Consider the following 26,047-nt stretch of genomic DNA (forward strand, 5'->3'; position numbering starts at 1 on the left):
ATGTTCCTTATTGACTGACCTTCAAATCAAATAATATCCAATTTTATTGGTCACATACACATGGTTAGCATATGTTAATGCGAGTGTAGCAAAATTCTTGTGCTTTTAGTTCTGACTTTTAGTTCTGACCATGCAGTAATATCTAACAAGTGTAAAGGAATGAATAAGAATATGTACTTCATGTCTTAAAGTAAGGATGGACTGTTGTTTCTCTTAGCTTTTTTAGCTGTTCTTGCCATAATATAGCCTTGGTATTTTACCAAATAGGGCTATCCCCCCTACATTGTCACAACACACTAAGGAAATGAAGGAAACAAATGAAATTTTAACAAGGCACACCTCTTAATTGAAATGCATTCCAGGTGACTACCTCATGAAAATGGTTGAGAGTATGCCAAGAGTGTGCAAAGCTGTCATCAAGGCAAAGGGTGGCTAGCTGAAGAATCTCAAATATAAAATATATTTTGATTTGTTTAACACTTTTATGGTTACGACATGATTCCATATGTGTTATTTCATAGTTTTGATGCCTTCACTATTATTCTACAATGTAGAAAATAGTAGAAATACAGAAAAATCCCTGAATGAGTAGGTGTTCTAAATCTTTTGACCGGAAGTGTTCAGAATGTTTTAATAGTATTTTCATCATAAACAACACCAAAGTCACTGTAACATACAGCTATTACTGCTCCCAATGTTTACATAGGCCTACTCCCTCTTATCAGTGTTCTTGAAGTTTAGCACTTGCTCACAGCAGACACATATACACACACACTCTCTCTCTTTCTCTTTCACACACACACATACAGCTTTAAGTACTGTTAAAGCTTCGGGCATTCTAAATGAGTGTGACTATAGAAAAAAAGAACTGGTTCCATGGATAAAAAGGAACAAAGAGCTTTTTAACTGGTACAACAATGTTATGACAACACTGTAATCATCTGTACTGTTCAGATAACTTTACACACATAGACCTACACACCCTCCCTCCGTCCCTCCCTCTTTGTTCTTTTTATCCATGCAGCCAGTTATTTTTTTCCATAACAAAGACCTTTTTAATTTGTACAACAATTCAATGAAAACACTGTAACCATCTGTACTGTTTAGATAACTTTACACACATAGGCCTACACACACACTCACCCTCCCTCCCTTCCTTCCACACTCTCTCTCACACATAATTATACACATCCCACTCTTGCATATGCAGCCTACCTTTTGAAGCATATCTTTGAGTAGCCTATTCCTTTTCAGTTCTTCCTGTGCTATTCAAATTTGTAGCCTATAGTCAGTGTTCAATAATAAGTTATCAGGTTGCTAGCTAGCTAGATAACATGAATAGCTAGCTAAACAATGTTGTATGTTATTAAACCATAAAATAGCGGCTCGAAAAGTGTATGGAAGCCCCCGAAGTAACTCTTCCTCAGAGCATGTGCAGACCAGCTGGTTGGTGTGTTAACTGACATATTCAATCGCTCCCTATCCCAGTCTGCTGTCCCCACATGCTTTAAGACGGCCACCATTGCTCCTGTACCCAAGAAGGCAAAGATAACTGAACTAAATGACTATCGTCCTATAGCACTCACTTCTCAGCTTCTATCTCAAGGCCATCAGACTGTGAAACAGCCATCACTAACGCAGAGGCTGCTGCCTACATACAGACTCAAATCGTCAGCCACTTTAATAAAAGGATCACTGGACACTTTACAAAATGCCACTTTAATAATGTTTACATATCTTACATTACTCATGTCATATGTACTGTATATACTGTATTTTACATTTGCCTATTGCCTATTCCGCTTAGCCATCGCTCATCCATATATTCATATGTACATATCCTTATTCCATGCTTTTACATTTGTGTGTATTAGGTAGTTGTTGGGAAATTGTTAGATTACTTGTTAGTTATTACTGCACTGTCGGAAATAGAAGCACAAGCATTTCGCTACACTCGCAGTAACATCTGCTAGGCATGTGTGTAACGGCGTTCTTCGTTTGTTGAAAGAGAGTCGGACCGAAATGCAGCGTGGGGGTTACTCATGTCTTTAATAAAGAAAAACGGAACGATACATTAAATAACTAATAAATACAAAAACAACAAACGGAACGTGAAACCTAATTACAGCCTATCTGGTGAAACTACACAGAGACAGGAACAATCACCCACGAAATACAAAGTGAAACCCAGGCTACCTAAATACGGTTCCCCATAAGAGACAACAAGAATCACCTGACTCTGATTGAGAACCGCCTCAGGCAGCCAAGCCTATACTAGACACACCCCTAATCAACCACAATCCCAATGCCTACAAAACCCCCAATACGACAATACAATAAACCCATGTCACACCCTGGCCTGAACAAATAATTAAAGAAAACACAAAATACTAAGACCAAGGCGTGACAGAACCCCCCTTAAGGTGCGGACTCCCGGACGCACCTCAAAACCATAGGGAGGGTCCGGGTGGGCGTCTGTCCATGGTGGCGGTTCCGGCTCGGGACGTGGACCCCACTCCATTAATGTCCTAGTTCCTCCCCTTCGCGTCCTGGGATAATCCACCCTCGCCGCCGACCATGGCCTAATAGTCCTCACCCAGAACCCCACCGAACTGAGGTGCAGCTCGTGACTGAGGGGCAGCTCGGGACTGAGGCAGCTCGGGATTGAGGTGCAGCTCAGGACTGAGGGGCAGCTCGGGACTGAGGGGCAGCTCGAGACTGAGGGGCAGCCCGGAACTGAGGGGCAGCCCGGAACTGAGGGGCAGCCCGGGACTGAGAGGAAGCCCAGTACTGAGATGAAGCTCAGGTAGGTAGCCGGCTCCAGTAGATCCTGGCTGGCTGGCAGATCTGGAAGATTCTGGTTGACTAGCAGATCTGGAAGATTCTGGTTGACTGGCAGATCTAGCTGCTCTATGCAGACTGGCAGATCTGGAAGAGACTGGTTGACTGGCAGATCTAGAAGATCATGGCTGACTGGTGGATCTAGCTGCTCTATGCAGACTGGCAGCTCTTTACAGACTGACAGCTCTGGCTGCTTCATGCAGACTGACAGCTCTGGCTGCTTCATACAGACTGACAGCTCAGACTGCTCCATGCAGGCTGACAACTCTGACTGCTTCATGCAGACCGACAGCTCTGGCTGCTTTATGCAGACTGACAGCTCTGACTGCTCCATGCAGGCTGACAGCACCCTGCAGACTGGCAGCTCCTTGCAGACTGACGGCTCCTTGCAGACTGGCAGCTCTTTGCAGACTGACAGCTCTGGCTGCTTCATGCAGACTGACAGCTTTGGCTGCTTCGAACAGGCAGGAGGCTCCGGCAGCGCTGTAGAGGAGGAAGGCTCTGATAGCGCTGAACAGGCGGGAGACTCCGACAGCGCAGGAGAGGAGAAAGGCTCTGATAGCGCTGAACAGACAGGAGACTCCAGCAGCGCTGTAGAGGAGGAAGGCTCTGATAGCGCTGAAAAGGCGGGAGACTCCGACAGTGCAGGAGGGAAGGAAGGCTCTGATAGCGCTGAACAGGCGGGAGACTCCGACAGCACAGGAGAGGTGAGGCGCACTGTAGGCCTGATGCGTGGTGCTGGCACTGGTGATACTGGAGCTGGTGATACTGTTTTCGGGTTTCCATCCGCGTCGCCGTGCTGCCTCCTCATACCAGCGCCTCTCCGCTTTTTCCCGCCTCCAGTTCTTCCTTGGGACGGCGATATTCTCCAGGCTGCGCCCAGGGTCCTTTTCCGTTTAATATCTCCTCCCAAGTCCAGAAGTCCTTATATCGCTGCTCCTCACGATTAACAGGGAGAGTTGGCTCAGGTCTGAATCCTGACTCTGCCACTCTCTCCCTGAGCCCTCCCCCAATACATTTTTGGGGGTGACTTTCGGGTTTCTTTCTGCACCGCCGTGTCTTTCTCTTCGACTCCATTCTCCTATAGCCCTCTTCGCACTGCTCCAGCGAATCCCAGGCGGGCTCCGGCACTCTCTCTGGGTCGACCGCCCACCTGTCTATTTCTTCCCACGTAGTATACTCCATACCTCTGCTGTCCATAACGTCTTCCCATGTCCATTCTCCGAATAATTCCTTTCGCTGCTCATGCTGTCGCTGCCTGTTAACACGCTGCTCGGTCCGTGTGTGGTGGGTGATTCTGTAACGGCGTTCTTCGTTTGTTGAAAGAGAGTCGGACCGAAATGCAGCGTAGTGGTTACTCATGTCTTTAATGAAGAAAAACGGAACGATACATGAAATAACTAATAAATACAAAAACAACAAACGGAACGTGAAACCTAATTACAGCCTATCTGGTGAAACTACACAGAGACAGGAACAATCACCCACGAAATACAAAGTGAAACCCAGGCTAACTAAATACGATTCCCCATCAGAGACAACAAGAATCACCTGACTCTGATTGAGAACTGCCTCAGGCAGCCAAGCCTATACTAGACACACCCCTAATCAACCACAATCCCAATGCCTACAAAAAAAACAATATGACAATACAATAAACCCATGTCACACCCTGGCCTGAACAAATAAAGAAAACACAAAATACTAAGACCAAGGCGTGACAATGTGTAGGTGACCAATACATTTGTCTTAGGAATTCATCATTCTCTGGTTTGATCTTGCAAACCCTCTGAGAAGCAGAGGTTCTGTTGTGATTACATCATGTCAGGATTATTCTTAAACTGCCAGCAGTTACACATCTGGACTATTCCCACTTTGAAAGCCTGAGATGGCTTAAAGTGGAGGAGAGAGTCGCTCAGATTAAAGTGTGTCTTGTACATCAGATTGTCCACAGTAGGGTCTCCAGATAGTTAACTACTTTAACTTAGTAAGGGATAACCAGAACTATTCAACTCGAAGGAGTATGCCCGGGATAGCATATGGTATGCCTTTTTGGTGCATGTTGTTTATTATAATGTTATTGTCTTGTGTGTATATACAGTGGGGAGAACAAGTATTTGATACACTGCTGATTTTGCAGGTTTTCCTACATACAAAGCATGTAGAGGTCTGTCATTTTTATCATAGGTGCACTTCAACTGTGAGAGACAGAATCTAAAACAAAAATCCAGAAAATCACATTGTATGATTTTAAAGTTATTAATTTGCATTTTATTGCATGACATAAGTATTTGATCACCTACCAACCAGTAAGAATTCCGGCTCTCACAGACCTGTTCGTTTTTCTGAAAGAACCCCTCCTGTTCTCCACTCATTACCTGTATTAACTGCACCTGTTTGAACTCGTTACCTGTATAAAAGATACCTGTCCACACACTCAATCAAACAGACGCCAACCTCTCCACAATGGCCAAGACCAGAGAGCTGTGTAAGGACATCAGGGATAAAATTGTAAGCCTGCACAAGGCTGGGATGGGCAAAAGGACAATAGGCAAGCAGCTTGGTGAGAAGGCAACAACTGTTGGCGCAATTATTAGAAAATGGAAGAAGTTCAAGATGACGGTCAATCACACTCGGTCTGGGGCTCCATGCAAGATCTCACCTCGTGGGGCATCAATGATCATGAGGAAGGTGAGGGAGGGATCAGCCCAGAACTACACGGCAGGACCTGGTCAATGACCTGAAGAGAGCTGGGACCACAGTCTCAAAGAAAACCATTAGTAACACACTACGCCGTCATGGATTAAAATCCTGCAGCGCATGCAAGGTCCCCCTGCTCAAGCCAGCGCATGTCCAGGCTCTTCTGAAGTTTGCCAATGACCATCTGGATGATCCAGAGGAAGAATGGGAGAAGGTCATGTGGTCTGATGAGACAAAAATAGAGCTTTTTGGTCTAAACTCCACTCGCCGTGTTTGGAGGAAGAAGAAGGATGAATACAACCACAAGAACACCATTCCAACCGTTATGCATTTAGGTGGAAACATCATTCTTTGGGGATGCTTTTCTGCAAAGGGACAGGACGTCTGCACCGTATTGAGGGGAGGATGGATGGGGCCATAATCTTGGCCAACAACCTCCTTCCCTCAGTAAGACCATTGAAGATGGATCGTGGCTGGGTCTTCCAGCATGACAATGACCCAAAACACACAGCCAGGGCAACTAAGGAGTAAGAAGCATCTCAAGGTCCTGGAGTGGCCTAGCCAGTCTCCAGACCTGAACCCAATAGAAAATCTTTGGATGGAGCTGAAAGCCCGTATTGCCCAGCGACAGCCCCAAAACCTGAAGGATCTGGAGAAGGTCTGTATGGAGGACTGGGCCAAAATCTTTGCTGCAGTGTGTGCTAACCTGGTCAAGAACTACAGGAAACGTATAATCTATGTAATTGCAAACAAAGATTTCTGTACCAAATATTAAGTTCTGCTTTTCTGATGTATCAAATACTTATTGTCATGCAATAAAATGCTAATTAATTACTTAAAAATCATACAATGTGATTTTCTGGATTTTTGTTTTAGATTCCGTCTCTCACAGTTGAAGTGCACCTATGATAAACATTACAAACCTCTACATGCTTTGTAAGTAGGAAAACCTGCAAAATCGGCAGTGTGTCAAATACTTGTTCTCCCCACTGTATATACAGTTGAAGTTTGGAAGTTTACATACAGAGTTTACATCGGAGTCCTTAAAACTCGTTTTTCAACCACTCCACACATTTCTTGTTAAATGTTTCTTGTTAAAAAACTATAGTTTTGGCAAGTCGGTGTGCATGGTACAAATCATTTTTCCAACAATTGTTTGGGGGGGGGGGGTTGTTTTGCACGCTCAAGTTTTCTGTTTTTTAAATCTTATTTATTTTTGTTTTACAACAAAACATGTTTTTTTACATCTTCAAAGTGGTAGGCATGTTGTGTAAATCAAATGATACAATCCACCAAAAACCTATTTTAATTCCAAGTTGTAAGGCAACAAAATAGGAACAATGCCAAGGGGTTGAATACAAGCCACTGTATGTGAGACAAGGGAGATGTACCTGTCCATAGTTGTTTATTAGGAACAGAAATTGGATTCATTATCTAATGCTGTGAAATAAACAAATTGTGTCTGTCATTGTCTGTTGTCATTACAATCGCCGCCTAACCTTGTTGTATTTCCCCTACCCCTTTCCCCCCTTCAAAAGGACCAGAATGGAAATAAAGCTGTTAAGTTTATTGTGTTATCCTTGATGAATTTCTTGAATTTTATGTGGAGGCGTTACCAGACGATGTGACGCCTTATGTATGGATTTTTATTTATTGTCAAATAAATTAAATCAATCAATGTAGTCTGATATCTGTTTGGAGGTTAACTTTACAGTAATACTGTTGGTCAACAACTCTGAATCCAAACAACTCAGATGCTTCTAAAAGGGGCTTAGATTATGTTATTTTTCTTATGTTTCTGACTTCCTCTGGTGAGATACCTACACTCTTTATTTCTCTCTCCCATTAGCTATAGGCCTCAAGCCATGGTTTCTTTGTTTAGCTCTCTCTCTGATCATGCCTAGAATAATGCCTTGTATAATACTTGTTAATTTGTTGTAAATTAAGCTTATGCCTTGTTTAATGTTATCATTCATTTTACAATACACTTGTATTTAGAATTCCATTATCATGATCTTTCCTTGATCTCAGTCAGCTAAATGCATAATACTTGATTGCACATTGTTTATCTATAGTCTCTTGCATATTGCTATTTATCTTATGAAGTCAGATAATTCATGTAATGGGCTAATTGCATAGTCTTATTATGAGTTGCATGTACAGTATAATATGCATATATCAAATATTACCACACCACAGCGAGTAGTTTAAAATGGCCCAACACATGCGGACGAATCCATGGCATAAAGTAAAAACATAGCTCAGATAATATTGGGCATAACTTTGACATGATTTTGGCTAGAAGCACAGGGTCTTCAGCGATGTAGCTAAAGGTGCAAGCATTGACTGTAGCTGTGTTCCTTGCTGTGTTCCGTGTTTAAAAGGGTCCATGCAGAAACATCCGTGCAGTGAAGAAATGCAGACACGATTAAACGCCGTCAAAAACATTCATGCCGATATTGTAACGGCTCTCTTCTATCTCCTCCTCTGATGAAGAGGTAGAACAAGGATCGGACCAAAATGCAGCGTGATGATGATTCATGATATTTTAATGAAGAAAAACCTATACATACAGAAACTACAAAAATAACTAAATGAAATAATGAAAACCGAAACAGCCCTATCTGGTGCAAACACAAAGACAGGAACAATCACCCACGAAAACACTCACAGAATATGGCTGCCTAAATATGGCTCCCAATCAGGTCCGATTCTCCTTCAACAGACGGACGCCGTTACAGAATCACCCACCACACCCGGACCAAGCAGCGTGGTAACAGGCAGCGACAGCAGGAGCAGCAAAAGGAGGAATGGACATGGGAGCAGGAGTATAGAGTATACGACTTGGGAGGAAATAGACAGGTGGGCGGTCGACCCAGAGAGAGTGCCGGAGCCCGCCTGGGATTCGCTGGAGCAGTGCGAAGAGGGCTATAGGAGAATGGAGTCAAAGAGAAAAACACGGCAGCGCAGAGAGAAACCCGAAAGTCAGCCCCAAAAATGTATTGGGGGGGGCTCAGGGAGAGTGTGGCAGAGTCAGGTTTTCAGACTTGAGCCAACTCCCCCTGTTAATCGTGAGGAGCAGCGATCAAAGGACTTCTGACAGCCTGGTGAATATCGACGCCCCAAAGAAGAACTGGAGGCAACGAAAGCGGAGAGGCGCTGGTATGAAGAGGCAGCACGACGAAGCGGATGGAAGCCTGAGAGTCAGCCCCAAAAATGTATTGGGGGGACTTACAGGGAGTATGGCTATGCCAGGTAGGAGACCTGCGCAAACTCCCTGTGCTTACCGGGGGGCTAGAGAGACCGGGCAGGCACCGTGTTATGCTATGGAGCGCACGGTGTCTCCAGTGCGGGTGCATAGCCCGGTGCGGTACATACCAGCTCTTCGTATTGGCCGGGCTAGAGTGGGCATCGAGCCAGGTAAGGTTGGGCAGGCTCGGTGCTCAAGAGCTCCAGTGCGCCTGCACGGTCCGGTCTATCCAGTGCCACCTCCACACACCAGTCCACCAGTGGCAGCTCCCCGCACCAGGCTTCCTGTGCGTGTTCTCTATCCAGTTCCACCTGTGCCAGCACCACGCATCAGGCCTACAGTGCGCCTCGCCTCTCCAGCGCTGCCGGAGTCTCCCGCCTGTTCAGCGCTTCCAGAGCCTTCCTCCTCTACAGCGCTGCTGGAGTCTCCCGCCTGTTCAGCGCTGTCGGAGCCTTTCTCCTCTCCTGCGCTGCCGGAGTCTCCCGCCTGTTTAGCGCAGCCAGAACCTTCCTCCTCTACAGCGCTGCCGGAGCCTCCTGCCTGTTCAGCGCAGCCTGAGCTGTCAGCCTGCATAGAGCAGCCAGAGCTGTCAGTCTGCATGGAGCAGCCAGAGCTGTCAGTCTGCATGGAGCAGCCAGAGCTGCCAATCTGCATGGAGCAGCCAGAGCTGCCAGTCTGCATAGAGCAGCCAGAGCAGCTAGATCCGCCAGTCAGCCATGATCCTCCAGACCTGCCAGTCAACCAGATTCTTCCAGATCTGCCAGTCAACCAGACTCTTCCAGATCTGCCAGTCAACCAGACTCTTCCAGATCTGCCAGTCAACCAGACTCTTCCAGGTCCGCCAGCCAGCCAGGATCTGCCGGAGCCAACTACCTGCCCGAGCTTCCTCTCAGTGCCGAGCTTCCTCTCAGTGCCGGGCTTCCTCTCAGTGCCGGGCTTCCTCTCAGTGCCGGGCTTCCTCTCAGTGCCGGGCTTTCCCTCAGTGCCGGGCTTTCCCTCAGTGCCGGGCTTTCCCTCAGTGCCGAGCTGCCCCTCAGTCCCGAGCTGCCCCTCAGTCCCGAGCTGCCCCTCAGTCCAGTGGGGTTCTGAGTGAGGACTATTAGGCCATGGTCGGCGGCGAGGGTGGATTATCCCAGGACGCGAGGGGGAGGAACCATGATATTAATTGAGTGGGGTCCACGTCCCGAGCCGGAGCCGCCACCATGAACAGACACCCACCCGGACACTCCCTATGGTTTTGAGGTGCGTCCGGGAGTCCGCACCTTAGGGGGAGGTTCTGTCACGCATTGGTCTTAGTATTTTGTGTTTTCTTTATTTATTTGGTCAGGCCAGGGTGTGACATGGGTTATTGTGGTGTGTTTTTTGTCTTGGGGATTTGTGGGGTGTCTAATTAGTCTATGGCTGCCTGAGGCAGTTCTCAATCAGAGACAGGTGATTATCGTTGTCTGACAGATATACATGTCACGCATTATTAACACGTCAACCCCCCCCCATTTAATGCCGCATATACATCTCCCCGAGCCAGAATCAGTTATTTTTGGCCACCCGTGAGAGTAAATGTCATTTTAGTTCATCTGTTCTGTTGTCGTATCAACACATGTTAAGGTAGGGCACTGATACTTTTGTAGCTTTAATAAGAACTACACAAAAATAGGAGTTATTTAAATGCCTATGTGTATCTCAATGTTGGGATCGTTACCACCTTGTTAAAATAAATATTTTAATAATAATGTTATTCATTTCATATTGAAATATGTAATTAGCAAAAATATTGAAGGTAATTTGAATATTGGTCTCCAGAGAGCTATTTTTGGCCACCCGTGAGAATATATATAATTCCTGTTATATTTGTACAAAGCGAATTAAACTTGTCCTTTAATATTTTTGCACATTACATATTTTAATGTACAATTAATAGCATTATTATTTAAACTTTATAACAAAGTGGTAACTATCCCAACATTGGGATATGCATAAGCAGTTGAGGAACTCAACTTGTGTAAGCCTCATTAAGCTACAAAAGTGTCAGGGCTCACAGAGATGGTAAATTCTTCTGTTACATGTATTTGAAATATGTGTTTCAATTACATCTGAGGATTTTGTGATTTGGATTACACTAGGCTGAACTATACTCCAATATATTTTGTAACAAGATAGTCTTGAGAGCTGTAATTTGTATTGTAAATATGCAAAACACTTTTCTATACCATTTTTTAAAATAGCGGTTCACCATTTTGTGGCCCCCTTTCACCCTGCATTGGTGTCAGAAGTCTGATGACACTATGGTGTGATAACACCATACACTTACACTTAACACCATACACATACACTTAGGTTGGAATCATTAAAACTTGTTTTTCAACCACTCCACAAATTTCTCGTTGACAAACTATAGTTTTGGCAACTTGTTTAGGACATCTACTTTGTGCATGACACAAGTCATTTTTCCAACAATTGCTTACAGACAGATTATTTCACTTATAATTCACTGTATCACAATTCCAGTGGATCAGAAGTTTACATACACTAAGTTGACTGTGCCGTTAAACAGCTTGGAAAATTCCAGTAAATTATGTCATGGCTTTAGAAGTTTCTGAATGGCTAATTGACATAATTTGAGTCAATTGGAGGTGTACCTGTGGATGTATTTCAAGGCCTACCTTCAAACGCAGTGCCTCTTCGCTTGATGTCATGGGAAAATCAAAAGAAATCAGCCAATACCTCAGGAAAATAAATTGTAGACAGCCACAAGTCTGGTTCATCTGTGGGAGCAATTTCCAAATGCTTGAATGTGCCGCGTTCATCTGTACAAACAATAATCACCATGGGACAGGAAGGAGACGCGCTCTGTCTCCTAGAGATTAACGTACTTTGGTGCAAAATGTGCAAATCAATCCCAAAACAACAGCAAAGGAGCTTGTGAAGATGCTGGAGGAAACAGGTACAAAAGCATCTATATCCACAGTAAAACGAGTCCTATATCGAAATAATCTGAAAGGCCACTCAGCAAGGAAGAAGCCACTGCTCCAAAACCACCATAAAAAAGCCAGTTTTACAACTGCACATTGGGACAAAGATCATACTTTTTGGAGAAATGTCCTCTGGTCTGATGAAACAAAAATATAACTTTTTGACCATAATGATCATCGTTATGTTAGGAGAAAAAAGGGGGTGGCTTGCAAGCTGATGTACACCATCCCAACCGTGAAGCACGGGGGTGGCAGCATCATGTTGTGGGGTGGCAGCATCATGTTGTGGGGGTGTTTCGCTGCAGCAGTGACTGGTGCACTTCACAAAATAGATGGCTTCATGAGGTAGGAAAATTACGTGGATATATTGAAGCAACATCTCAAGACATCAGTCAGGAAGTTAAAGCCTGGTCACAAATGGGTCTTCCGAATGGGCAATGACCCCAAGCATACTTCCAAAGTTGTGGCAAAATGGCTTCATTAATGACAACAATGTGAAGGTATTGGGAGTGGCCATCACAAAGCCCTGACCTCAATCCTATAGAACATTTGTAGGCAGAACTGAAAACGTGTGTGCGAGGAAGGAGGCCTACAAACCTGACTCAGTTACACCACCTCTGTCAAGAGGAATGGGCCAAAATTCACCCAATTTATTGTGGGAAGCTTGTGGAAGGCTACCGGAAACGTTTGACCCAAGTTAAACAATTTAAAGGCAATGCTACCAAATACTAATTGAGTGTGTGTAAACCTCTGACCCACTTGGAATGATGAAATAAATAAAAGCTGAAATAAAACATTCTCTCTACTATTATTCGGACATTTCACATTTTAAAAATAATGTGTTGATCCTAACTGACCTAAGACAGGGAATTCTTACGAGGATTAAATGTCAGGAATTGCAAAAAAGCTTAGTTCAAATGTTTTTGGCGAAGGTGTATGTAAAACTTCCGACTTCAACTGTATATACAAATGCAATCAGTGGAAATATAGGGGCCAGGTGTGTGCAATGACATTTCAAGAGGGATCAGTGACAACAACAGAACAGATGAAATGGAATTACGTTTTTCTCTCATGGGTGGCCAAAAATAACTATCTGAAACCCACATCTCCAATCTTCTGATCTGAACCAGTGGGCCATAGCTCAATAAAGTGTCAAACTGACTGGGTCAAAGATAACCAGGCACTCAAATGATGTTTCAGCTGTCAAATTCTTTATCCCCTTACACTGTCTATAAGGTAGTAGTTTTGGAATTGTTAGCTAGATTACTTGTTGGTTATTACTACATTGTCGGAACTAGAAGCACAAGCATTTCGCTACACTCGCACTAACATCTGCTAACTATGTGTATGTGACAAATAAAATTTGATTTGATTTGAATTAAAAATGAAAGCCTTGGATAACCTATCCATCTGATTTTCTTTAGGGTAGGCTATGACACCTTTCACTTATTTGTCTTAGCTTTTGGTAAGACCAAATTGATAATGGGTTGGTTACACAAAACAATGACCAATTCAGGATACATTTGGAGAGAGTGGTGGGTAAATAATTTGCTTGCAAAAGGCTTGATGATTCATTGAAATTCATTTGGGGCGAATTCTGGAGCACTGCTGCTGTAGCTCACCATTTGGCATGCGTAATTTCAATGCGATTCAAGGCGCTTTAAACACAGACTAAGGTGAAGGTGCATACTGTATTCCAACCCGCAAAAGACATTCAACTGGCAGACGATCCTACTGAGGCTACAGGCTACACTTTTGCATATTCGAGGATAACTGGCTTCACACAGACGTCATCGGGATGTATAAAATAGTTTACAATGGGAACCTGGGGAGAACAGGTGACTCATACAAAAAAACCTTAGCAAAAAACATAGAAAAAAACACGTCCCCGGAATAAATTAATCCAGTTGTGAAGAGGATCCATCCTACTACAGAGGTGATATAAACTGGAAGACACTGCGTCCTGACAGAGAGGGTATAGTCCTATTCGAGGGAAATCTATATGTTATTAAGATTTGAAGTTGCACTATATGTTTGACGGCTCCAAACTCCGGTGGTGAATTTAATCGAGGATGCATATTGGAGTAGGCCTAAATTGGTTCACGGTCAGTCAATTTGTTAAACAGCTTTTGCTGAATGCTGGCATGGTCAGTAAAGACTTAAACCGCCTGCACACAAATGATTGTCATACGGTACATTTTACTTAGTCTTCACAGTCTATGTGCCGCATCACAACAAAAAGAATCACGCGAAACATTAGCAACTTCTTCGGTGGTTTACTACTGGTACCGCACTGCAAAGCAACGCACAAATGGAAAAAAATCGAATGCATGGGAAACACTGCACGTTGTGCCACGTATCGCAAAATACTGTAGTCCGTCAGATGAGTAGCAGCGGTGCCTTTGCCTTTCACTGAAATGAATGGGCTTTTGCTGGAACGCATGCAGGTTAACCCACCCGGTGTGTGCGAGGCGTTATGAGAGGAGCAAGCAATACTGCATATCTCTGCTGACAAAACGACTACTTGTACTGCCACAACTGTTCCACGAGACACACACAAGGAGCCTTTGACAGCCACTGAAGCGGACCCGAGTGGCATATCAAGCAGCGCCCTGCAGTAATTGGGGCCATATACCCGTGACAAAGGACATAATTTAGGGAGGAAAAAGGATTACACTTTTCGGCTTTAAGGAAAAGGGGATAGAAGCAACAGTCACCGCTATCACCAAACAAATGTGCCGCGGGTGTCGCAAGCCAGAACTACAGAGCCCGCATCATAATTGATTTGCGCTTTGATTTTGTGCTGTGTCGGTGAAAAAAAGGAGGGAAGGGAAAGGTGGTAAAAGAGAATCAAAAAGGACAATTTCCAATTCCAAGCATGACGACCAGGATGTTATTCTTGCTCGTTTGGTCTGCAGCGTTTCTCGCCGAGCTGCAGTGCGCCTTGCAAAGGGCCACCACAGGGCTTGCGTTCCCCTCCGCGGGGCTCGGCAACAGCAGCGGCGGGGATGTCAGCAGCAAAAAAAGACTCCAACCAGACCTACAACTCCCGACTCAAGAGGAAAAACCTGGCCATTGATTTTGCAGTGCCCTCTCTGTTGCGCTACTACATGGCAGAGTTGATCAAACGCCCACTTAACGGAAATTGTCTGACTTTTAATGGGTGCTATATGGTGCGCGCTAACTTAAGGATGAACTGCATACCCTTACAAAAAACGGTTGCTACTTTTCTCGACCCAAAGTTGGCTGCAATCGATAGCATGGCGGCAGAGAATTCAACCAGTGCTGGTGGACAGTTCTCTTACCGCTACAATCCGTTGCTGTCCAAAGTTCTGAATTTGGGTTTGACGAAAGCCAGCCGAAAATCAAATCAAGTCGTGGTGGAAATTGGGGAGGACGTGGTTAAAACGGGTTGCGGTGGACTGACAGTCTACGAAGAAGACCCGGTATTTTTCCTGGAAATGGACCTAACAAGTATTTTAGAATGGTGGTTGGGCGCCGAAGGGGGCCGGCTAAGGGTCCGGCTTATGCCAGAAAAAAAAGCACAGGTTCCCGGGAGAGAGGACAAGTACACCGCGGCGATACGAGCAGCTGACCCCCGACTATTTATTCATATAGCCTCCCGAGGTAAGGTTTTGGATTGCGATCCCTCCTAATTTATCTGTCACACACGCGCGCGCACACGCATACACGTACGCGCGCGCGCACACACACACACACACACACACACACACACACACACACACACACACACACACACACACACACACACACACACACACACACACACACACACACACACACACACACACACACACACACACACACACACACGTTCTCATATTGCAATGCCTCATTGAGCGACAATTAACTGTATCAATGAATGAACGATGACCACAATGACCACACTCTTAGTGTTGGTTGGTTGATATACGTAAGGCTGCTTGTTCCTTTGCACTGTCTGGAAACTTCAGGATAAAAGTTTGATAGTGTTGTTGGGGTTGATAAGGTTATTTGGTTTGATAGATAGCTTTAGGGCTCGGCTATTTCCTACTGCTCTTGGATACATTTTTACACAGACTGATGGCACTGTGGTATTACTTTCTGAGTTATGTGGCAAAATTAGGGTGACTTAGGTTCCCCCCTAAGAACAATGACCTATTGTTGACACAAGAAAACTTAAGTTTGGTTAAAACATTTGGTATGTGGATGATGGTCATGCTTAGGAAAACAAACGATGAAGGATATTAAGTGGCTACAATTGACACTTTTTTGTTGTTGTTATTTAATGATATGTGTTTAGAAAAGGGGAGTTTTTCCCAAGTACCTGGGTATCTTGCCCCCAAAGATTAGTGTGTTAAAATCTATTTTATCAATTTTTATTTAATTCAACTAATCAAATATTGAAACAAAATGGCATTGCAAATTTCACTATTAATATCCTCATTAGGATGAGGTTTTGATGTAAGGTACCTCTTTGAATTTTCGTGACAATTATGCTCAAATCATCCTTAAAATAAAGTATCTAAAAACTGACTGTGTGACTCAATACATTTACCTGTACATAATTTGGACATGGAAAATGCTAATTTTGGATTGCCTTAAATGTTACTGCTTCATTAAAAACTCTGGATTATTTAAGCAATAAGGGATAAGGGGGTGTGGTATATGACACAATGCGTTGGACACAGCCCTCAGCCCGAAAAGCTTTATTGCTATTATAAACTGCTTAACAAAGTAATTAGAGCAATAAAAATAAATATTTTGTCATACCCGTGGTATACCATGGCTTTCAGCCAATCAGCATTCAGGGCTCGAACCACCCAGTTTATAATTATCTTTATGCTCCACTAATGGTGTGTATAAACAGTGCATTTAGAAAGTATTCAGACCCCTTGACCTTTTCTACATTTTGTTACGTTACAGCCTCATTCTAAAAATGATGAAATATTTTTTCCCCTCGTCAATCTACGCACAATACCCCATAATGACAAAACAAAAATAGGTTTTGAGGGTGGTTTGCAAATTAAAAAATAAAATAAATAAAAAACACAGAGGCCTCACGAGTGGCACAGCGGTCTAAGGCACTGCATCGCAGTACTTGAGGTGACATTACAGACCTGGGTTCAATCCCACGACCGGGAGTCCTAGCGTCATCCGCGTTAGGGTTTGGCCGGGGGGGAGGGCTTTACTTGTCTCATCACGCTCTAGCGACTCCTTGTGGCGGGCCGGGCGCCTGCAGGCTGACTTCGGTCGTCAGTTGAACGGTGTCCTCCGACACATTGGTGTGGCTGGCTTCCAACTTGAGAGGGCAGGTGTTAAGGAGGGCGGTTTGGCGGGTCATGTTTCGGAGGACGCATGGCTCGACCTTCGCCTCTCCCGAGCCCATTTGGGGAGCTGCAGCGATGAGACAATTTCATCATTGGATATGACGAAAAATGGGGGGTAAACAAGATTCTCTGGTCTGATGAAACCAAAATTGAACTCTTCGGCCTGAATGCAAAGGGTCACGACTGGAGGAAACCAAGCTCTGCTCGTCACCTGGGCAATACCATTTCTACGGTGAAGTGTGGTGGCAGCACCATGCTGCATCAGCATCATGCTGCCACCATGGGGTATTGTGTGTAGATTGATGAGGGGAAAAACTATTGAATACATTTTAGAATAAGGCTGTAACACAATAAATTGTGGAAAAAAGTGAAAAGCTCTGAATACTTTCTGAATGCACTCTATATAGTATGTCAGTGCTTCTAAATCTAATTTTATTAAGTGCACATAACCATTCCATCTGTTTGATCTATTCCAGCACTAACTAGCACATCTGATTTAATAAATCAAGGACTTGATGATTAGTCAACCAGTTGAATCGGGTGTATGTATGTTTATAGACCTAACTTAATCAGATTGTTTTTGTAACTTTTTCTAAATTATGAAATATTAGATTGACTTACCTAAGAATAGTTTTTTTAGTGACTTAACAGTTTTAGATGAGATGGATAACAATGAGCAAGAGTAGTGGGGGCATGTACCCCAGGTGGCTGGTTACCCCACGTTACCCTAGGCTTAGTGCTTATGTAACAGAGTCCAGCTACTCAATCAGTAGTAAATAATGACTCATGTTATATCGTCATATTCTACGAATGTTGGCGATACATGAAAGAAGGTGCCTGTGGTGATGGTGTTGCGTCAAATTACAGGGCACTCTTGTCTGTATGAGCAAATTGTGTTTCTGTTAGGTCTATTTAACAGTTGGCATTTCTTTAATAATGATGGGGGTATTGTGAATAGGTTGGGGTTCATCAAAAGACAACATTGAGAGCAGTTGCTCACTTCATTTTGCAATAAGACTACATTGAGTGCGGATATTACTGCTGTATTAAACATTATACAGCATCTACAGTGGGGCAAAAAAGTATTTAGTCAGCCACCAATTGTGCAAGTTCTCCCACTTAAAAAGATGAGAGAGGCCTGTAATTTTCATCATAGGTACACTTCAACTATGACAGACAAAATGAGAAAAAAAATCCAGAAAATCACATTGTAGGATTTGTAAATGAATTTATTTGCAAATTATGGTGGAAAATAAGGCTCAGGGACAGGAAGAGATCAGTAATACAGAGGTGGAGCAAAGGTACAGGATGGCAGGCAGGCTCAGGGTCAGGGACAGGCAGAGATCAGTAATCCAGAGGTGGAGCAAAGGTATCGGATGGCAGGCAGGCTCAGGGTCAGGGACAGGCAGAGATCAGTAATCCAGAGGTGGTGCAAAGGTACCGGACATCAGGCAGGGTCAGGGACAGGCAGAGATCAGTAATCCAGAGGGGGGCAAGGTACAGGTCGGCAGGCAGGGTCAGGGACAGGCAGAGATCAGTAATCCAGAGGGAGGCAAGGTACAGGTTGGCAGGCAGGGTCAGGGACAGGCAGAGATCAGTAATCCAGAGGGGGGCAAGGTACAGCTCGGCAGGCAGGCTCAGGGTCAGGTAGAGATCAGTATTCCAGAGGGGGGCAAGGTACAGGTCGGCAGGCAGGCAGGCTTAGGGTCAGGTAGAGATCATTATTCCAGAGGGGGGCAAGGTACAGGTCGGCAGGCAGGGTCAGGGACAGGCAGAGATCACTATTCCATAGGTGGAGCAAAGGTACCGGACGTGAGGCAGGCTCAGGGTCAGGGACAGGCAGAGATCAGTAATCCAGAGGTGGAGCAAAGGTACCGGACAGCAGGCAGGGTCAGGGACAGGCAGAGATCAGTAATCTAGAGGGGGCAAGGTACAGGTCGGCAGGCAGGGTCAGGGACAGGCAGAGATCAGTAATCCAGAGGGGGGCAAGGTACAGGTTGGCAGGCACGGTCAGGGACAGGGACAGGCAGAGATCAGTAATCCAGAGGTGGAGCAAAGGTACAGGATGGAAGGCAGGGTCAGGGTCAGGGACAGTCAGAGATCAGTACTCCAGAGGTGGAGCAAAGGTACCGGACTGCAGGCAGGGTCAGGGACAGGCAGAGATCAGTAATCCAGAGGGGGGCAAGGTACAGGTCGGCAGGCATGGTCAGGGACAGGGACAGGGACAGGCAGAGATCAGTAATCCAGAGGTGGAGCAAAGGTACAGGATGGAAGGCAGGGTCAGGGTCAGGGACAGTCAGAGATCAGTAATCCAGAGGTGGAGCAAAGGTACCGGACTGCAGCCAGGGTCAGGGACAGGAAGAGATCAGTAATCCAGAGGGGGGCAAGGTACAGGTCGGCAGGCAGGATCAGGTAGAGATCAGTAATCCAGAGGGGGGCAAGGTACAGGTCGGCAGGCTCAGGGTCAGGTACAGATCAGTATTCCAGAGGGGGGCAAGGTACAGGTCGGCTGGCAGGCTCAGGGTCAGGTAGAGATCAGTATTCCAGAGGGGTGCAAGGTACAGGTCGGCAGGCAGGCTCAGGGTCAGGTAGAGATCAGTATTCCAGAGGTGGAGCAAAGGTACCGGACGGCAGGCAGGCTCAGGGACAGTCAGAGATCAGTATTCCAGAGGGGGCAAGGTGCAGGTCGGCAGGCAGGGTCAGGGACAGGCAGAGATCAGTATTCCAGAGGGGGGCATGGTACAGGTCGGCAGGCAGGGTCAGGGACAGGCAGAGATCAGTAACCCAGAGGTGGAGCAAAGGTACCGGGCGGCAGGCAGGGTCAGGGATAGGCAGAGATCAGTAATCCAGAGTTGGAGCAAAGGTACCGGATGTCAGGCAGGGTCAGGGACAGGCAGAGATCAGTAATCCAGAGGTGGAGCAAAGGTACCGGACGGCAGGCAGGCTCAGGGTCAGGGACAGGCAGAGATCAGTAATCCAGAGGTGGAGCAAAGGTACCAGACGGCAGGCAGGCTCAGGGATAGGCAGAGATCAGTAATCCAGAGGTGGAGCAAAGGTACAGGATGGCAGGCAGGCTCAGGGTCAGGGACAGGCAGAGATCAGTAATACAGAGGTGGAGCAAAGGTACCGGGCGGCAGGCAGGCTCAGGCTCAGGGACAGGCAGAGATCAGTAATCCAGAGGTGGAGCAAAGGTACCGGATGGCAGGCAGGGTCAGGGACAGGCAGAGATCAGTAATCCAGAGGTGGAGCAAAGGTACAGGATGGCAGGCAGGATCAGGGACAGGTAGAGATCAGTATTCCAGAGGGGGGCAAGGTACAGGTCGGCAGGCAGGCTCAGGGTCAGGTAGAGATCAGTAATCCAGAGGTGGAGCAAAGGTACTGGACGGGAGGCATGCTCAGGGTCAGGGACCGGCAGAGATCCGTAATCCAGAGGTGGAGCAAAGGTACCGGACAGCAGGCAGGCTCAGGGTCAGGGACAGGCAGAGATCAGTAATCCAGAGGTGGAGCAAAGGTACCGGACGGCAAGCAGGCTCAGGGTCAGGGACAGGCAGAGATCAGTAATCCAGAGGTGGAGCAAGGTACAGGTCGGCAGGCAGGGTCAGGGACAGGCAGAAATCAGTAATCCAGACGGGGGCAAGGTACAGGTCGGCAGGCAGGCTCAGGCTCAGGGTCATGCAGAGATCAGTAATCCAGAGGTGGAGCAAAGGTACCGGACGGCAGGCAGGGTCAGGGACAGGGACAGGCAGAGATCAGTAATCCAGAGGTGGAGCAAAGGTACCGGACGGCAGGCAGGCTCAGGGTCAGGGACAGGCAGAGATCAGTAATCCAGAGGTGGAGAAAAGGTACTGGACGGCAGGCAGGCTCAGGTTCAGGTAGAGATCAGTATTCCAGAGGGGGGCAAGGTACAGGTCAGCAGGCAGGCTCAGTGTCAGGTAGAGTGGTCAGTCAGGCGGGCTCCGAGTCAGGACAGGCAATGGTCAAAACCAGGAGGGCGAGAAAAGAGAGACTAGAAAAAGCAGCAGCTGACAGGACGAATACTGGTAAACTTGCCAAATAAGAGGAACTGGCAACAGACAAACAGAAAACACAGGTATAAGTGGAGGGGGGTGGACACATGCACAAGGACAGGAGGACAACAGATCAGGGCGTGACAGGGATACAAATACAAAACAAAACATTTATTTTGATCAAGCACAAATTAAGCTGTTATCTTGGCGAATGCTTAGTACTCAACACTTGAAGGTGCTTCCCCATTTCGTCAGTGCACTGTAATCATCATAATTGCTTAAATCGCTTTGATGAGGGTGCAGTCTGCAAACTGCTTGGTCTAAGACTGATAGCACCGTTCCCCCGTGTCGAGTGTTTCCATACATTCTTAGCCAACTTGATTGTCCGAGATCCTCCTTTTTCACCCCAACAATGTTTCCATTTGAACCAACCAATCCCACACCTCCATACTCAGATCTAAAGAGCCAGTCACCAGTAGTTACAATAAGAGACATACTTTATACTGTATACAGCTCTTATTGTAGCTACTGGTTTCAAAAATGGGATCCTCCTCACTGTTACATCCACCATGATGGCCCATTTTCATTGCAGGTTTAGCAAAGTCAACTCTGGTTTAATAACTCTCAACTCTGGTGTGCTTAAGCCCTATGTTCTATTGTAATCAGAATATACTATAAGGGTCCCACTACTATGAATATATAACGCTTGTACCTACTGGTGTGATTAGTAGGATGGTTATATATCTTGTGATTACAAGAGAAAACCATAGCTGACCCCTACTTCGTTAACCCTGCAATGTTCAAAAAACACCTCCCGGTGTCTCAACCTGTCATTGCCTAGAGGGAAAAGTTGTGAAACCAAGTATTATCCACCATCGAAGAGGTAAATATGAGAACTAATTAGCTTGGAATTAAATAGAAGTAATTGCTGAGAGCACTTTGCTACATTTCGTTACATTTCGCTACACCCGCAATAACATCTGCTGAACACGTGTCTGTGACAAATAAAATTTGATTCAATTTTTGATTTGACTTTCTCAGTGTACTTCATGGATTAATTTCTGAATGCGCATATAGCCCTCCTTTGCCACCACCATTCTTATTTATTTGAAAAACATAATCCTGAGCATGACCTATGTGAGGATTAAGTCTGGGTTTCAGCCCACCTATAGTGCATTTAGAAAGTATTCAGACCCCTTGACTTTTTCTACAATTTGTTACACTTCAGCCTTATTCTAAAATTGATTAAATTGCTTTTTTTCTCATCAATCCACACACAATACCCAATGATGACAAAGCAAAAATAGTTTTTTTGAAATATTTGGAAATGTATTAAAATAGAAAAACAGAAATACCTATTTACATACAATTGAAGTCGGAAGTTTACATACATTTAGGTTGGAGTCTTTAAAACTAGTTTTTTCAATCACTCCACAAATTTCTTGTTAATAAACTATAGTTTGGCAAATCGGTTAGGACATCTGCTTTGTGCATGGCAGAAGTAATTTTTCCAACAATTGTTTACAGACAGATTATTTCACCTATAATTCACTGTATCACAATTCCAGTGGGTCAGAAGTTTACATACACTAAGTTGACTGTGCCTTTAGACAGCTTGGAAAATTCCAGAAAATTATGTCATGGCTTTAGACGCTTCTGATAGGCTAATTGACATAATTTGAGTCAATTGGAGATGCACCTGTGGATGTTTTTCAAGGCCTACCTTCAAACTCTTCAAACTCGCCTTTTTGACATCATGAGAAAATCAAAAGAAATCAGCCAAGACACCAGAATTTTTTTTCCTTAAATTATTTTATTTAACGTAACTATCATTATATATGGTTTTGATGTCATAGGTACTTTATAATGTGATGGGACAACATGTATGGGGTGAGAGTGAGAAAAAATGAAGCCCGCTTGATCTAGCGCAATACTACTTACCCACTGGGCACAGACGTCAATTCTTTGTCTATTCCATGTTGATTCAACCAGCGTGTGCCCAGTGTGTATTGATCAGGGACTGAACAAGCAAACACCTTTAGGACTTGAGCGGGGAGAGACAGGGCGATGGTGTCACTCGTAATTGGGCAACTCCTTGAGTTCCCATTGATTATTTGAGATACATAAATAATGAACTGCTGTGTCATTTTGACTTTCCATTGACTTTCCCATTAGCAGCTGATTTATACAAGCTTTAAATGTCAAGTGTGCCATTGATTGCCATGTGGTGGTCCCCTGTCCTCATTGACACGGGTCTGCATTGTCACTTTATGTGTGGCTTTGCAGCCTTCCACCTGGCTGGGTGAGTCAACATCAGTCAGACACGCAGAAAACATCCCTCAACATAAAAATAACTGCACAGCCCTATGTCATCAAATGTTATCAACTAGGTCAAACATTTCTAGTTATTTTCTCATCTACTGTAAATACGCCTCCTGGTATTGTGATACTGTTGAACTGTCAGTGACGTATTAGTACAGAATGCTTCTTTCCACACACATCCCTCCTTGGAAAGGTAATGTGAAACCAAGTATTATCCACCATCAAAGAGGTAAATGTGAGAATTGGAATTCCCAATTCCCACTGGAATTGTGATACAGTGAATTTTCAGTGAAATAATCTGTCTGTAAACAATTGTTGGAAAAATGACTTGTGTCATCCACAAAGTAGATGTCCTAACCGACTTGCCCAAACCATAGTTCTTAACAAGAAATTTGTGGAGTGGTTTAAAAACTAGTTTTAATGACTCCAACCTAAGTGTATGTAAACGTCTGACTTCAACTGTGCATACAACTAGCATAATGTTACATTTCCAGCCAATCATCAACATCTTGAGAGCTGTTGACATTTCGTGTGTGCAAGAAAATCAGTCCTGTTTGACTGACATCCAATGAACCGTTGCCAAACGAGTTCTGATTGCTTAATTACAGTAATTTACGTCCGTGAGTCTATTTTTTCACATCTTTTCTGCTGTTTTTATAATGTGATTCAGATGAGGCCCTCCTCTCCCACCCTTTTCATTTCAAAGGGCCCAGTATTAGGAAATATGCGCTTTCCAAAGTAAACCTCTGATAGGTCCTGATAGGGCTCATGGTAATGGCTGGAGCGGAATCAGTGGAATGTGTCAAATACATCAAACACATGGTTTGATGCTATTCCATTCGCTCCATTCCAGTCATTTATTATAAGCCGTCCTCCCCTCAGAAGCCTCCACTGAACTTAATGCATATTAATGAGGCGACCCTTGAACCTGCCACAATCTATTTGTGATCTAAACATTCGGTTGGACGGCCAGTGCAGTCCGACCACTCACTTCTCCTCATGACAAAAGCAACAAGAGGAATAACAAAATCATTAGGCTTTCTGTCTGTGTTCCAAAACATTTGAAACATTTCTGTTTATGATCCATTATTGCAAAATATCATCGGCGCTGTCTCCATGGAGCTTGGAAGAGATTGCAAAAGTTGGTGGTGCAGGCGCCTAATGCTTCTAATGATGTTAAGTCACTGCACTCGCGTTTAATACCAGGGCCATTAATTGATATGATGACATCATTTAATTCAAGGTGACATTGATGTTGTTCTAGCCACTTTGTGTGGTCTGCTGGTCACCTCTGTCTCCATTCCCGGATGTTTTTGTTATTTATGTCACTTTTTTTGTTTGTTCTTTTAGAACCTCCAACAGATTTTTAAAATGAATTGCGTAGTGCATATGGACGCTAGGGCACGTGAGTTTTAGCTTAATGCTACTTATGGAGAAAGAGGCACACATCAGTTGCTTATTTATGCAGCCACTTTTTTCAGAGATGCTCCACTTTACAATGCTCAGGGAAGAGGTTACGTGCAACGTGTAGGAAGTCGGAGAGTGTTTATGTGTGAGTTACATTGGTGGCGATACTTGGTGTGTGTGGAATTTGGAATGCTATGACACAAATGTAGACCAAGGTTTCTCTGCTCTGCCATAATAGGCAACAGTGTGTCACAGTGAGAAATGTGTGACATTTTCTACATTCCTGTTGGAACGAGACTTAGGAAAGAGATTTTCAGTGCGTGTACCACATTTTGATTGCATGTTTTAATTCAAGTGCCATTGCTATGATGTAAAATCTACCTACCAAGAAGCAACCTTTTCAAAACATGGCAAGGCAGGAGTTCTTTCTACCAATTGTCAGTTTATTCCATCCTTGAGACTCGACTCCAACTGAAACATGAGGTAAAATGATTGTACTCTATAAGGATTTCACATGTGCTATTACTGTGGAGAGCACACTATACCTATTGCTGTGCAACCGTGCTAATCCTTAGGCTATGGCCACACAGACTCACGAACATGGATTCAATTGTATATACATTCAATAATTGTTGTTTTTTGAACGTCAAAAATTAAACTTAAGTCAACTATTTTGGGATGAGTACATACCACACAAAGGCAGACATATTGGGATCACCCACATGGTTAATGACTGAGTCAGAATGTCACACAGACTTACTTACAATCTATATCTATGCGGCTTTGTGGATTAACACACCCAGTTCCTCCCAAAGGTAGTAGGACATCAATAAACCTATTTCTTTGCTGATGTCATTCTGTGAGCCGTGTGTGTGTGTGTGTGTGTGTGTGTGTGTGTGTGTGTGTGTGTGTGTGTGTGTGTGTGTGTGTGTGTGTGTGTGTGTGTGTGTGTGTGTGTGTGTGTGTGTGTGTGTGCGTGCGTGCATGTGATTGTAGTCACAATTAGCACAATTAGTGTGTGTGGTCGTGTGTTCATAGCTAGCACAATTAGCGAGTGTGGGTACTGGTGTCACAATTAACAGCCTCTCATGATGTCCATGATCAAACATGAACAAGAGGATGTGCAGGGGGAGAAACTAGCCAGGTGATGATGCAGATCGCTTTAGATCCCATTTATACATCCTCCCTCAATGCCTTTAGTCTGAAGCACAGAGTGTGAGT

The 26,047-nt window shown here is 44.7% G+C and overlaps 1 protein-coding gene across 1 annotated transcript in view; it reads left to right on the forward strand.

Moving 5' to 3' along the window:
- LOC124034878 (ALK tyrosine kinase receptor-like) overlaps positions 1-26,047 on the forward strand; it is a 424,275-nt gene that overhangs the window by 77,248 nt on the left and 320,980 nt on the right. Inside the window, exon 2 of the mRNA XM_046348285.1 lies at positions 14,679-15,387. Coding sequence (XP_046204241.1) covers positions 14,679-15,387 — 709 coding nt within the window. The remainder of the gene's footprint in view (positions 1-14,678; positions 15,388-26,047) is intronic.

This window comes from Oncorhynchus gorbuscha, linkage group LG05 (genome assembly GCF_021184085.1).
Source record: "Oncorhynchus gorbuscha isolate QuinsamMale2020 ecotype Even-year linkage group LG05, OgorEven_v1.0, whole genome shotgun sequence".
Classification (NCBI taxonomy): Eukaryota; Metazoa; Chordata; class Actinopteri; order Salmoniformes; family Salmonidae; genus Oncorhynchus; species Oncorhynchus gorbuscha.